The following is a 14,410-nucleotide window of genomic DNA, read 5'->3' as shown; positions in this document are numbered from 1 at the left end:
GCAAAGGGCCAAAGGCTGGAATCGAACCCGGGCCGCTGCGGCAACAGCCTTATACATGGGGTGCCTGCTCTATCCACTAAGCCACCGACACCCCAAACAGAGCTCTTGCTTACTTTAACTGTAAATACAGAAATTAAAACATTTTAGTATTTTCTAAATAAATGCCAAAAACTGAAAGACTGTTAAATGTAAATAGTTTGTTAATTGAGACAGAGACAGTCAGTGATGCTGGTTAATATCAGTGCTCCACATGGCTATAACCCTGCCTTTTTGTAGACCTTGAGAGTAAATTACCTGAGACTGGGGTTTCCCAGCTTGGTCCGATGTGAAATTACTTTGACCTCTTCACACCACATTGCGTGGTGGTAACATGTAAAGTGTTACAACAAAATTGCTGGTTCAACAATGTCACTCAGTGGGTCTTATAAAGAGGGACAATAATAATAATAACAATAATAATAATAATAATAATACATTATACTTATATAGCACTTTTCAAGGCACTCAAAGATGTTTGGGGCCTGGTTATCTAGGGCTTTGTATGTTATAAGGAGGCTTTTGAAGTGGATTCTCTGGGGGATGGGGAGCCAGTGGAGCTTATGCAGAGTGGTGGTGATGTGGTCAGGGGTGCGAGAGTGGGTGAGTAGCCAAGCAGCAGAGTTCTGGATATACTGGAGCTTATTGAGGGATTTTAAAGATGAGCCATAGAGTACCCTGTTGAGTAGTCCAGACGGGAGGTGACGAAGGCGTGGATGAGGGTTTCTGTCTCTGAGGAGGTGAGGGATGCATGGAGGCGGGCGATGGTCTTGAGGTGAAGGAAGGCTGTTTTGGTGATGTGTTTAATGTGCTGGTCGAAGGAGAGGGATTGATCACAAATGACGGCAAGATTTCGGATGTGAGGGGAGGTGGATACTGTGGAGCCGTTGATGTTGAGGGTGAAGTTATAGGTGGATTTGGTGAGTGCTTCTGGTCCAATGATGATAATTTCAGTTTTGTTGCAGATTAATTGGAGGAAGTTGGTTTGAAGCCAGGGTTTTATCTAATTTATGTAGTTTGTCAGGGTTGGGTGGGTGGCAGTGGAGATTGTCTTGGTGGAGATGAGGAGCTGGATATCATCGGTGAAGCAGTGGAACTGGAGATCATGACGGCGGATTTTGTGACCAAGGGGGAACAGGTACAGGATGAAGAGGAGGGGACTGAGAACTGAACCTTGGGGGACACCTTGGAGGAGGGGAGCAGTGGGGGATTTGCAGTTATTGATGAACTGAGATGAACTGAAGTCTGTCAGAGAGATGATTTGAACCAGCTGAGAGCAGTGCCAGTGATGTTAAAGACGGTTTCAAGTCGGGTGAGACGGATGGAGTGATTGATGGTGTCGAAGGCAGTGCTGAGGTCGAGGAGGATGAGGATGTTGATGTTTCCGGTATCAGAGGAGAGAAGGAGGTTGTTAGTGATTTTGAGGAAGGCAGTTTCAGTACTGTGGTGTGATCGAAATGTTTCATACATGTTATTGATTGAGAGGTGGTGTTTCAGTTGGGAAGCTACAGCACGTTCCAGTAGTTTGGACAGAAAGGGTATGTTGGAGATTGGCCTGAAGTTATTTGGGATGTCAGGGTTGAGTCCAGGTTTTTTTAGAATCGGGGTGACAGCAGCGATTTTGAGAGATGGTGGGAAGATGCTAGTAGACAGGGAGGAGTTTATTGTTGCAGTGAATTAGTGGGGAAAGAGCTGGAAAGCAGGCCTCTGGAGGTGGATGGGTCAACAAACACAGGACTGTCACCGAGATGACCTCTGTTTATGTCCTGTATGAAAGCAAAAGTTAACAAAGACTTATTTTAACTTATTGTACTTAGTTTACTTAGTGACATGATGTAATTATGTAACATAACTATTGCCCCCCATCCCGTATAATATCAAATTGTCCTGAATTTTAAAAAAAGACTAAAAAGCACTGTCCATTACTGAATCAATACAAGACTCAATTTGTCCCTTATGTCTCACATACCCTGTTCTAATGCACAAACTATGTTTTAAAATGCTTAAGACGACATGGGAAATAATAAAACCAAAAGAGTTTTATATGAAAATTGCGGAGAAGTATTGAATCCTATTTGCCAAAGAGAATGACACTGCCAATGACAGCCAAGTTGTCAGTGTCAAGGCTGTTGTGGAGGTTTTAAAAAATAATCAGTTAATAATCAAAGTTGAGAGCAGCTATTTGATCATTATGTACTTATGTGTGTAGATGTTTTCTTGGGATTTTTCTTGTGTCAGTATGTGTGCTGTGTTCTTGTGATCTGTGTCTTTTTTTGTCATTATTGCCCCCCTGGGGATTAAATAAAGTATACCTATCTATCTATCTATCTATCTATCTATCTATCTATCTATCTATCTATCTATCTAAAGGTAAGCAAGAGCACCAAAATCCAAGCATAATCACTGTGTGTTGAGTTGTGTTATCAATGTGTTATCACCATATCATCAATATATTATCACCACATCATCAAGATGTTATCTCTGTGTGAATTTAAAAGAAAAAGCCAAGCAAGATCCAAATCTAATAGTATAATAAAGCCCTCATAGTAAAGTTAAGCTGTGGAGAGAGATGAAGCTGCTCTACGCATTGAGGCTGTAACTAGGATACACCAGCGACTAGGCCGACTGGGCAGGCTAATACATACCACAGTATGTGCACGTCCTGGGAAAATACACACATCCGAAGGTCGGTCCAAGCACCTGCACACGTACACACTCGATCTGACCTAGATAATTGGGATACATGAAAGAGTGGTGAGTATGATCATAGTACAATAACTGTGTTAGCACTATTCCTGTTCACACTCTACACAGTGGACTTTAAGTACAACTCACGCCACATACAAAAAATACTCTACGGTACAGCTATTGTGGCTTGTATCAGGAGCAATCAGGAGCGGGAGTACAGGGACCTTGTGGATGCCTTTAGGGACTAGTGCAGTAAGTCCTGTCTGTCCCTGAACACAGCCAAAACCAAGGAGATGGTGGTGGATTTCAGAAGGAAGAGGTCACACCATCAACCAGTCTCCATAGAGAGGGAGGACATTGAGGTGGTGCACACCTACAAATATCTGGGGGTCCTCTTTGATGATAAGCTGGACTGGTCCTCTCTGGCGTCCTCTACAGGAGGGGGCAGTCCAAGGGGGCTTCCAGGGGTCAGATGAGGTAAAAAGTGATGTGATGTCTGTGAATTGAAGAAAAAACAATAGTAGTTCGACACATGTGATTGGCTTAAAACTTAAGAAAGTGAGCAAGAAAGACAGAGAGACTGGGTATAAAGGTCCGTGCCCGAGGCTTTTGAGTTCAGTTCTTGATCCGGACCACCAACTCAAATGGGTTTATTTGGATGTCGTCTCTGAACATGGAATAAACCTTCTTGCATTAGACTTCTGATCAGTCTCCTGTTTGTTTTTCTGCAGAGTGCTCTGGATTTTCTTTTATTTTACTGGAAGCAATTTTTACTGAATACTGATCAGCATCACAATGTGTTTTTTGGTTTGAGGGGAGCCAATTTACATCACAACACTGTCCACATACAGATCTGAATGGCCCACATGGACCACAACTGGGTCAGTCTTGTCAGTGGGAATGAGTACAATACACGAGTACTGTATTTTCTGTCACCCATGATGGACTGTCCGACCCATGCAACATTCTGCATGGTTCTACAGTACTATGTCCAAGCAGTGCAGCCCAATTAAGTTGATGTCGGCTTATGTACAGTACAGGCCAAAAGTTTGGACACAACTTCTCATTCAATGCGTTTTCTTTATTTTCATGTCTATTTACATTATAGATTCTCACTGAAGGCATCAAAACTATGAATGAACACATGTGGAGTTATGTACTTAACAAAAAAAGGTGAAATAACTGAAAACATGTTTTATATTCTAGTTTCTTCAAAATAGCCACCCTTTGCTCTGATTACTGCTTTGCACACTCTTGGCATTCTCTCCATGAGCTTCAAGAGGTAGTCACCTGAAATGGTTTCCACTTCACAGGTGTGCCTTATCAGGGTTAATTAGTGGAATTTCTTGCTTTATCAATGGGGTTGGGACCATCAGTTGTGTTGTGCAGAAGTCAGGTTAATACACAGCCGACAGCCCTATTGGACAACTGTTAAAATTCATATTATGGCAAGAACCAATCAGCTAACTAAAGAAAAACCAGTGGCCATCATTACTTTAAGAAATGAAGGTCAGTCAGTCCGGAAAATTGCAAAAACTTTAAATGTGTCCCCAAGTGGAGTCGCAAAAACCATCAAGCGCTACAACCAAACTGGCACACATGAGGACCGACCCAGGAAAGGAAGACCAAGAGTCACCTCTGCTTCTGAGGATAAGTTCATCCGAGTCACCAGCCTCAGAAATGGCAAGTTAACAGCAGCTCAGATCAGAGACCAGATGAATGCCACACAGAGTTCTAGCAGCAGACCCATCTCTAGAACAACTGCGCCAATCAGGCCTTCATGGTCAAATAGCTGCTAGGAAACCACTGCTAAGGAGAGGCAACAAGCAGAAGAGATTTGTTTGGGCCAAGAAACACAAGGAATGGACATTAGACCAGTGGAAATCTGTGCTTTGGTCTGATGAGTCCAAATTTGAGATCTTTGGTTCCAACCGCCGTGTCTTTGTGAGACGCAGAAAAGGTGAACGGATGGATTCCACATGCCTGGTTCCCACTGTGAAGCATGGAGGAGGAGGTGTGATGGTGTGGGGGTGTTTTGCTGGTGACACTGTTGGGGATTTATTCAAAATTGAAGGCACACTGAACCAGCATGGCTACCACAGCATCCTGCAGCGACATGCCATCCCATCCGGTTTGCGTTTAGTTGGACGATCATTTATTTTTCAACAGGACAATGACCCCAAACACACCTCCAGGCTGTGTAAGGGCTATTTGACCAAGAAGGAGAGTGATGGAGTGCTGCGGCAGATGACCTGGCCTCCACAGTCACCGGACCTGAACCCAATCCAGATGGTTTGGGGTGAGCTGGACCGCAGAGTGAAGGCAAAGGGGCCAACAAGTGCTAAACACCTCTGGGAGCTCCTTCAAGACTGTTGGAAAAACATTTCAGGTGACTACCTCTTGAAGCTCATGGAGAGAATGCCAAGAGTGTGCAAAGCAGTAATCAGAGCAAAGGGTGGCTATTTTGAAGAAACTAGAATATAAAACATGTTTTCAGTTATTTCACCTTTTTTTGTTAAGTACATAACTCCACATGTGTTCATTCATAGTTTTGATGCCTTCAGTGAGAATCTACAATGTAAATAGTCATGAAAATAAAGAAAACGCATTGAATGAGAAGGTGTGTCCAAACTTTTGGCCTGTACTGTATGTGCTGTTGTTATTAGATCGTACTGTGCTGGGTCATCATGTGATAGTTAGCTATGCCCTGCTGTTTTCAGATACAGCTGAGTTGACAGTTGTCTGAGGATGTAAGCAGAGGTCCCGCACCCTCCACGCATATGTGTGTCTGCGTGTCTGTTTGTATGAGTGAGTGTTTTGTTGCTCAAAATATACTATATGTGGCCCACCACACAATATTGGTTAAGCAAAGCAAACAAATGGTTACGTAACAGCAAATATTTCGTGCTAGGTAGCAGACATGGCCACAGCAAAGAGCTGTAAACACAACAGTGAGGGCAGTCACTTTCAGAAGTGGTGGGAAGTTGAATACGTATTTCCTTTTTTTTTTAAGATATTTTTTTGGGCATTTTTTGCCTGTAATGGACAGGACAGTTAAGTGTGAAATGGGGAGGGGTGGCGGGGGGGGGATGACATGCAGCAAAGGGCCACAGGCTGGACTCGAACCTGGGCCGCTGCGGCAACAGCCTTGTACATGGGGCGCCTGCTCTACCACTAAGCCACCGACGCCCCGTTGAATACGTATTTCCTGAGAGATGGAACAGTTGCATTTGTCTCATTTCTATAGGATAATGTTTTAATAACCCTTATGATGTAAGTAATAGCTCCCTTCATGTGTTTTCACATTATGTAGTTTGGTCTCCATTCAAAAAAGTTTGGACAGGGTTACAGGGGGCTTGGGCCTACCCCAGGTGACACTGGTGAGAGGCTGGGTAAACCCTGGACAGGTCCCCAGACAGACAACCATTCATGCTCACTTTCACACCTACAGCCAATTCATTAGAGCCACCAATTAAACTGACCTATTGGAGGAAGCAGGGAGAACATAAAAACTCCACAAGAAGGGCCCCAGTCAGCCAGCATGATTGAACCGGGATCCATCTAGCTGCAAGGTGATAGTGCTAATCACTGCGCCCTGGAGCTTGTTTCAATTACTTTATATATTGCTTGGTATCTTCATTTTTATTACTACAACATAATTTATATTTGATATTAACAATCTGAACCTGCGAAGTCACTAGTATCTAAAGCTGTCAAATAAATGTACTGCAGAAAGTATGATAGCGGCTTCCAAATTGTAGTGGAGGAGAGGCACAAAGTAGCATCAAACAAGAAGTGTAACTTCAGTACTTTTCAGGTGGTTACTTAAACATATTTAATTAACGTTTTAACCGCAAAGCTAGTTATTTGTTGTGCTCCAGTTCACAGTGTGGGGTTTCTCTTGTTGGTCCCAGTTTCTTCCTTGATCAGTGATAGAAAACAGGCTCAAGTGGTTACTGGCCTCTCAAAGGCTCAACTTGTCAGAATGTGAATTCCAGCTTTGGGTGATTTCTGTTTTTGTAGACCAGTTGTAAATTGAGGGTTTGTCACTCAACTCCATTAGTACCTACGCTCTCTCAAAGAAGTGTCACTTACTCATTTAGTATTTTCTTATATTTAGAAATTCGTCATCATCATCCGCTACAGAAATGACTCCAGGGGAACATACAGTATATCAAACTTTGGATAGACAAACAATACCTGTAATCAGGATCAGTTAATTGTTAGTTTCAGTCTTTATAAGGCTCTTTAAAAGGCTGAATATTATTCAGTGCGTTCCCCTCATTTACCCCTGTCTGGTGTTTGCTTTCTGTAACCTGATAGTTGCATGATGCTCAGAAATGCTCTGACAAGGGCCTTTCACAATACCTGAACTTTGCATACCTGTATGTGTTTGTCTACCCTCTGAACACTGATAAGATGTGATCTAGTTTATACACATTCATCCTATCTCATGCATTACATTATGTAACCATGAGTTTGGGGTATCCCACTATAAAACCCCCGTGCTCAGATTGCCTGTAGCAGAGCCTTTTCAGCTGTAGAGTATGTATACACTTTCATTGTGCTTTTATATCTTTATATAACCTTTTCTGCACATAAAAACTACTGACACTGCATTTACCTTAACATCGCATGATGCGTGGAATGAGTTAAAGAGTAAATTGTCTCTTTTTGCAGGTTTGCTCCAAAAAAATGAGACTTTCAGCCCCTCTGTTCCTTGTTGCCGTCTCAGTGGTGGTGTCCGGTAATATGATTCCTTTGTGTTTTTATGTGCATGTCTGTGCATGTATAAAGAATAAATTCAATGTTTTGATTTCAAATCAAGGGCATTGGTCTGCAAATTTAAATAGAGCTAAAATGAATAGTTAATTAAGCGATGAGTTGATAGGCTGAAAATGGCCAATTAATGTTTTAAGTAATTTTTTGGAATAGATTTTTTTAAAAAAGCAAAAAAAAGATTTGTTATTGTTGCTTTTTGTAACTCTGTATATATTCTGATGTCTCAGGGAGCGTGATCATTAAGACCTTGGTGTTCCCTACGGACACAAGTAACAGTTATGTGGAGATGGTCCCTCTGAAGCCCCTGAACCTGCGGGCTTTCACACTGTGCATGCGTGTGGCCACAGAGCTCAGCGGTGAGCGCGAGGTCATCCTTTTTGCATACAGGACTGGAGACTATGATGAGCTGAATGTGTGGCGTGAGCTGGACGGCAGGTAAACGCAACAACGTGCTGATATATTTAGTGATCATATCCCATTAAACTTCACTTTGGTTTTCATGACAGAAATATCATTCATACTACTACCACTACCACTACTACAAACACTACTACTTCTGCTCTTATTATACTGCAGCTACTATACTGCAAACACCAACAACCATTACTATTACAGTAAGCCACTACTGCTACTACCAACAGTACTTCTTCTAATAAAAAATCTCGTACCACAACTTCTACTGCTGCTAAAAATGCGTCTACCACTACCTCTATTAACAATACTACCAATGCTATGAAGAACAGACTACAACAACTACTGCTACAACACTACAAGCGCTTCTACAAGTACTACAACCAACAAAACTCCTTCTAGTACTGTTACCAACAATACTTCTGCCTCTACAACCACTACAAACAACACTACTAGTACAAGAGCTGATACTGCCACTACAAACGGGTCTACTATTACTGCTTCATTTGAATAGTTAAAGCTGGGGTAGGCAATATGCTCAAATTTTTATGGGACTTTTGCCCCATTATGCCATAATGAAACTGCCTACCACGGCTTTAAGTGCACTAAAATAAAATACAAATAAAAAAACTGAAAACAGAGTCATACACAGTCAGAACAGCTACATAGTTAGAACAATAGTGCTCCCACTGCTACCAGTAATCATGACACGTATTCATAAGTTATCATATTAAACATAATTTTACATCATCACACAGTCAAGGTCATGCATTTAAGTTAACAACAACTGTGTGTTATTCTTATTTTGCATAGTTAAACCTACAGAACTCTAATGAATTGTTCATATTTGTGTTTAGATTGTCCTTCTACCTCAGTGGAGAAGGTGTTTTGTTCCAAGTCCCTCAGCTCGGTGCCCTGCAGACCCACCTGTGTGCCACATGGGACTCCAGTTCAGGTGCGGCTACTCTCTTCATGGACGGAAGGAAAAGCTTGACCAAAATTTACAAGAAGGGTCACACGATCCGCCCCGGAGGCAAGGTTATCATCGGACAAGATCCTGATAATTATCTGGGGGATTTTGATATCAAACAGAGTTTTGTTGGGGAGATCTCTGATGTAAACATGTGGGACTCTGTCCTCTCAGAGAGCACGATCAAAGACATGTACTCTGGGAAGAGAGTGCCAAGAGGAAATGTTTTTGACTGGGAAACCACACTGCTTAAAGTTAACGGGCAAGTGGACATTGTTCATAGTGAGCTATAGCTCGGCGGGGAAAGCTTTGCAGATCTGGGCACTGATGTAATAAAGATGTTAACTATTTTTTTGACTTTCATTAAGGTCACACTGTAGTTCTTCTCAGTCCAATAAAAAAGTATGCTGACATGCTGCTGTCTGTTGTGGTGAATATTAATAAATCATTACTAGTACTCACCCTACATATACAAAACTACAGTAGAATGGTTATTTCCCGGTGTCCACATGATACACCAAATCATTTTTATCAATCATTTTAGTTCAGTTATTGTATTAATTTTATACGTTAAATGATATGTCCATTGGATAGCTTTTCATAGCCTGCTTTTAATGGTATGATTTTGACACACACAGTATATCTAACATTACCCTTGAAAAACAGAATTAAAATTACATATATAAAAATCAAGGATAGACTGCAAACCAGGTAACCTGTCCTGGGCCCCAAAACTTCAGGGGGCCCAAAAAACGATTAATATTAACTGATTTGTATTCCTTTAATTAAAGGTGTTTTGGAATTTGCACTATTACAATCTTTACAAGTAGGACTAATATTAAAGTAATAATGCTGGGAACAATTAGCTCAATGAATTATGCTTCAAAATAATTCGTTTTTCAACTGCAAGCAATGATTTTTCTACCTGAAATGTGAAATATTATAATTACAAGTAAGCCCAGAAAAACACAGTGGTTTAATTGTTTTAATCATTGCATCTTATGGAACCTGGATGTTGTAACAAATGATAAAAGCGTACAGCCAGCTACACATTAATTGAAGGATTCTCAAAATCTGCTTCTTTTAGCACTCTCTTGTGGACATTTTGGAGACTTACTCCAACAGGAGAACAGCTAAGAATAGAAGTTGCTTTCACCCACAACCAGTAACACCAAAGATTTTAGTATTTTATTTTGGTTTATTTAATCACGTAGTGTTATAAAATATACATACACATCATACATATATACATATATATGCTTATATACATACATGTGTATACATTTACAGATAAATAAAAGCACACAAGGTGCCCTGGACTAAGAGGCATCAGGTATGCAAAGTGCATAATGGAATAATTGACCGGTGCAATAAATATGAGTATAAATAAATAGCTGTGTAGACTAAGCGTCACGACTGCACTGTAGGCAACAATGTCCAGTGCAATTTGTCCAGCTCAATTTTGTGACTTTCATATTCACAGCTGAAGTAGTTGAACAACATCATCATGTATAATTCACTTATACCATGTGTATATCCAACTCTTCAACCATTCCGCTCGTGTTAATGAAATCTACAAAGGAATATTCTGTCAAAAAACACAGTGGAAGTCAGATGACAGGCACGGACGGGGTTCGAACCCGCGATCTTCGGTTTACGAGACCGACGCCTTACCACTTGGCCACCGCGCCTGGCAGTGCTACCGCGTGACAATATAGGAATTTCAAGACATCTTAAAGAACATTCTGAACCGGCATCATGTTACTTTGATCGGCTACTAGGGAGACTGCAGGAGACAAATATAACTCCCAGCTCCATTCAAAATATAGACAGTTTTGACTGTTCTATCAGCAAACGGACTGATTGCACGTTCACACAAGTTCAGACATTATTTTTAATCTTTACAAAACACTAAAAAACACGACTCTGTAACTTCAGAAGGGGGTCGTTCATGCTGTCAATGTATTTTCCCCACGTTCAGCATGTGGGACCTCATGTGCTGTGAACTAATTAAAATAAAAACGACCACCACAAATATCTTGTATGCGGTCGAATATCCCAACAGGTGGCTTTGTTGATTTTAATTTTTTTTTTAAATCTATGTTTAACGGCCAGTAAGGTCGAGCAACTTAAAGTGGAATTGAAGTCTGGCATACCTTTCTCGCCATACACAAGTGAAGGGAGTATTGATCGCGAACACACCCGGAAGTAGCTACAGTGGCCCACAGCAGATAGGATTTAAATATTTCCTTCAAACATGATGACAACTGATTTACAATGGTAAAATAAGAGTCGCATTTTCCTGCATCGTATGGTGCGACCGTTGTGACTTTCAGAGGAACCTCATGCTGTAAGTAAAATGACTCGGTGAAAATTCGGTTAAGAACAATTCTGAGCTAAAGCGTTAGCTTGCTAGCAGAGGGTGACTTCAATAACTCCGCCTGCTTATTTTATGTGTAAGATACATTATTTGCCTGGACATTGACCTAACGTTAGTCGTAGTGTTGCAAGTATGTGGGGTTGCATTGTTGTTGTTGTTGTTGTTACTACTGTTGCTACTGTTGTTACTGTATGTTAATTTCACTCATTTAACAGCATTTAAGCAAGCCTTCTTCCTCATGCCAAATTGTACTTTAAAAAAGTGGAATTTGAAAAACCCATGCTGATAGACAAACTGAAGTGTAAGGCAAAGGATGAATGAAGATTTTGTCGTTGTCATTGTGAGCCTTTCTTGAATTCGGCATATCAAATAACATCAGTTTATGGACGATAATTCACTATTGATGTAACTTTAAAAAACGTTTGTTTTTGAAATGAATAATTACATTTTAAAGTGAGCTATTTAAAGTCTCGTTTTACACCTTTTAATTTGAATTATTATTTTTTTTTAATATGTTTGCATAATTTTCTCACTAATTCTAGTGTTTCTGAAATCTGAAAAATGTTTATCATCATATAGATTTAAATCATATATCCCAGCCCACAGCTATATAAAACAGGCATTACAAAGGATATTATAGCCGTGTCATATGATTCAGTCAGTGCCTCAGGACAAGATAGCGGTGACTTTTGAAATATTCCTGTTCTTAAAATATTGAAAAATTAGATTTTTGCATGTTACTCAAAGCTTGAGCTTTTGTCCGATGTCCCTGACAGAGTGGAAATAATTTGGCAAGTATACAACTCTGTGAATTTTCAGTTTCATTCTACAGTTAAAGTTTTGCCATTAACCCTCAGATGTAGCATTGCTCAGTGCCCAGTTGAGCTCTGAGCATGTCTTGTGTTTCAGTCTTTGACAGAGCCTGTCTGATCTGCTGCAGCTGAGCCTCCCTGTGTTCTTCACCATGCCGCTGGTGTTGGATGCTGTGTGGGCGCTGTGGAGCATTGGAGCTGGCATCTATGACTACTTCCACACCAGTGCCATGGAGGAGAGGATCCACACACTGGAAAATGTCCTCTCTATCCACCAGTTTGTGATTGCAGGCCTGTCTGCAGGCCTCATCCTGCTCATGACCTACATACTCTTGAGAAAACACTGAAAACCGACCCACCAAGGCCAGACACCCACTACATGTTGTTTTGTTGCTGGACATTTCACGTCACCCAGAGTAGTTTACATCCTGATGCTGTCTGGAGTGACAATGCAGATTATGTGATTGCTCACACTTGAAGATCAAGCATGTTCAGCAACATCAGGACGTCCCAGATGAGGTCAGGAGCACTGATGGGAAACAAAACCGAGCAACAAAACTCCATCCTATCCTTCTGTCTGTTTGTCCCTGTGGTTTGGATGTTAAATTGGCCTGAATAATACTAACACAAAATCATAACAGCTTCTCAAGGCAACTTTGCACTTTGACTTTTTTTTGCCAAGCTTGAAGGACATTACTGTCGAGAAAAACCCTTACAAGATGATGCCATTTATTTAAACACCTTCCAGTGTGTGCTTAGGGGTGAAGACATTGGGTCAGCGGAGAGATGCTTTAGAATTTTAAACTTGGATCTGGTACAAAAGTCAAATGCGGCTGTGGTTACTACTACATTTTTTAACCTATCATCACAAAATCACAACATAATTACCTCAGTATCAACTATTAGTCATGTTATGTCTTTCTTATGTTTTTGCAGTGCGTATTAATTTCTCTAAGACCATTAACCCAAGACACTGACATTAATTATCTAGTTTTCTTACATCACGACCATCATTATCTCTAAGTTGAGATTCGTGTGACTATAGATAACTTTTAAGTCCACTAAACAGTGTCTGAAGAAAAAAAACCCTCCAGTTAAATCTCTATCTTTGGATATTAGGCTAAAACATTAAATATGATAATTAAGTTGAGATCTTGAGACAGCAGGCTATATAATATGAACACTGATGGAGGCTCTCTGTTTTAATAATTCCTCATTCCTCATTTCCTATCAATAATTTTATCCAGCACTAGAATTTCAAAGGTAAATTGGGTCTGGGGATTTGACTCCCAAATAAGTGGTTTGTTTCACTCTTTAAAAGTTGGTGTCAGGTTATGATGTTGCAGGGACACTGCAGTACTTTGATGGGAATATGTGGCTGTGGTATTGTCTAGGCTGAGTTCAGCAGGTCAGTCAGTGGTACATATCTTTGTGTGCCTTCAGCCACCGTGGTCTGTAATTATTGTGGTTCTAGGTGAAAGACCCCAAACAACAGAATAAGCACAAAAAGCTCAGTTAAGAAGTTCACTGGGAAATGAATTCATCCTTAACTTGATTTATTGTTTATTTTTCATGCTTAGGAAAAGGCACTGGAAGTGAAGGTTAGTCTATTTATTTAGTGTAGTCTGATGTGTTTTGTGAGTGTGTTTTAATTTGTCCATGTTTACATTTTCACCAACACTGTTTTCAGTCTGTCATCCAAAATTACTTACTAGGTGTTTAAAAAATTAGTCTGATAATAGTAAGTTTTGTTCACTTTTACTTCTGTACCTGCTTACTTTCTGGGGTTCATTGCCAATGTACTGTACGCACTACTGTGTATAACTTTGACAAACCATTACCATGGCTACCATTAAAGGGAATATGTTTGAATAATATCTGCATCATGTGCTTTTTGTGTCACTTTCATGTTGAATATGAAAATGAGGAGCAGCAGAAGCTCCATATGAAACAAAAGGAAAAAAGCCTTATAGAATATGAGATGGAAAATATTAATGGAAAAATACTGAAACAATCAAAGGGCTATGATAATGGTAAAAATAAATAACAAATACATATTCTTGACATCATGAAACATATACTATTAAAGCCAAAGTTGCCTTTGCAAAATCTTGTTCATTCCACACTTAAAGCTCCTTCAGACTGACAGTTCAATCTCAAAAATCAAAACCAAACTGATGCGGTCAGTGATTTCCTTGGCTTTCAAGCCCACATATTAACTTGAACTGGTTAGTTATTGTTGTATCTGAGTAACACAGTGGAAAAATTCACCAGTGTGCAAGTTCAAGTACTGTGTGTTCATGAGCTGTTTTAGTCCTCATTATGTTTTGG

At 40.4% G+C, this 14,410-nt stretch overlaps 1 protein-coding gene, 2 long non-coding RNA genes and 1 other non-coding gene across 4 annotated transcripts; 2 read left to right on the top strand and 2 right to left on the bottom strand.

Moving 5' to 3' along the window:
* Nucleotides 1-1,297: 1,297 nt before the first annotated feature.
* LOC144458696 (uncharacterized) lies at nucleotides 1,298-3,227 on the bottom strand. The gene is made up of 3 exons (XR_013488085.1): nucleotides 3,098-3,227; nucleotides 2,682-2,762; nucleotides 1,298-1,802 (listed from the first exon to the last, which is right to left on the bottom strand). It is a non-coding gene; the product is annotated as an uncharacterized LOC144458696 (long non-coding RNA).
* A 4,088-nt stretch (nucleotides 3,228-7,315) lies between these two features.
* LOC117268799 (C-reactive protein-like) lies at nucleotides 7,316-9,300 on the top strand. Its single transcript, XM_033645493.2, has 3 exons — nucleotides 7,316-7,471; nucleotides 7,734-7,941; nucleotides 8,775-9,300. The coding sequence occupies exons 1-3, from the start codon at nucleotides 7,420-7,422 to the stop codon at nucleotides 9,178-9,180; spliced, it is 666 nt and encodes a 221-aa protein (XP_033501384.1). The 5' UTR covers nucleotides 7,316-7,419; the 3' UTR covers nucleotides 9,181-9,300.
* Nucleotides 9,301-10,506: 1,206 nt separating this feature from the next.
* Nucleotides 10,507-10,578, bottom strand: trnat-cgu (transfer RNA threonine (anticodon CGU)). Its single transcript has one exon. It is a non-coding gene; the product is annotated as a tRNA-Thr (tRNA).
* Nucleotides 10,579-11,009: 431 nt separating this feature from the next.
* LOC117267964 (uncharacterized) lies at nucleotides 11,010-13,954 on the top strand. The gene is made up of 2 exons (XR_004502617.2): nucleotides 11,010-11,237; nucleotides 12,177-13,954. It is a non-coding gene; the product is annotated as an uncharacterized LOC117267964 (long non-coding RNA).
* The last annotated feature ends 456 nt before the right edge of the window (nucleotides 13,955-14,410 follow it).

The sequence above is a fragment of the Epinephelus lanceolatus genome, chromosome 18 (genome assembly GCF_041903045.1).
Source record: "Epinephelus lanceolatus isolate andai-2023 chromosome 18, ASM4190304v1, whole genome shotgun sequence".
NCBI lineage: Eukaryota > Metazoa > Chordata > Actinopteri > Perciformes > Serranidae > Epinephelus > Epinephelus lanceolatus.
The sequence above is the reverse complement of the archived record's forward strand: the minus strand, read 5'-3'. Positions and strand labels throughout refer to the sequence as shown.

Coding starts and splice junctions, on each gene's coding strand:
- LOC117268799 (XM_033645493.2), top strand. CDS start 7,420: ATGAGACTTTCAGCCCCTCTGTTCCTTGTTGCCGTCTCAGTGGTGGTG. Junction 7,472..7,733: donor CGTCTCAGTGGTGGTGTCCG/GTAATATGATTC, acceptor CTGATGTCTCAG/GGAGCGTGATCATTAAGACC. Junction 7,942..8,774: donor TGGCGTGAGCTGGACGGCAG/GTAAACGCAACA, acceptor ATTTGTGTTTAG/ATTGTCCTTCTACCTCAGTG.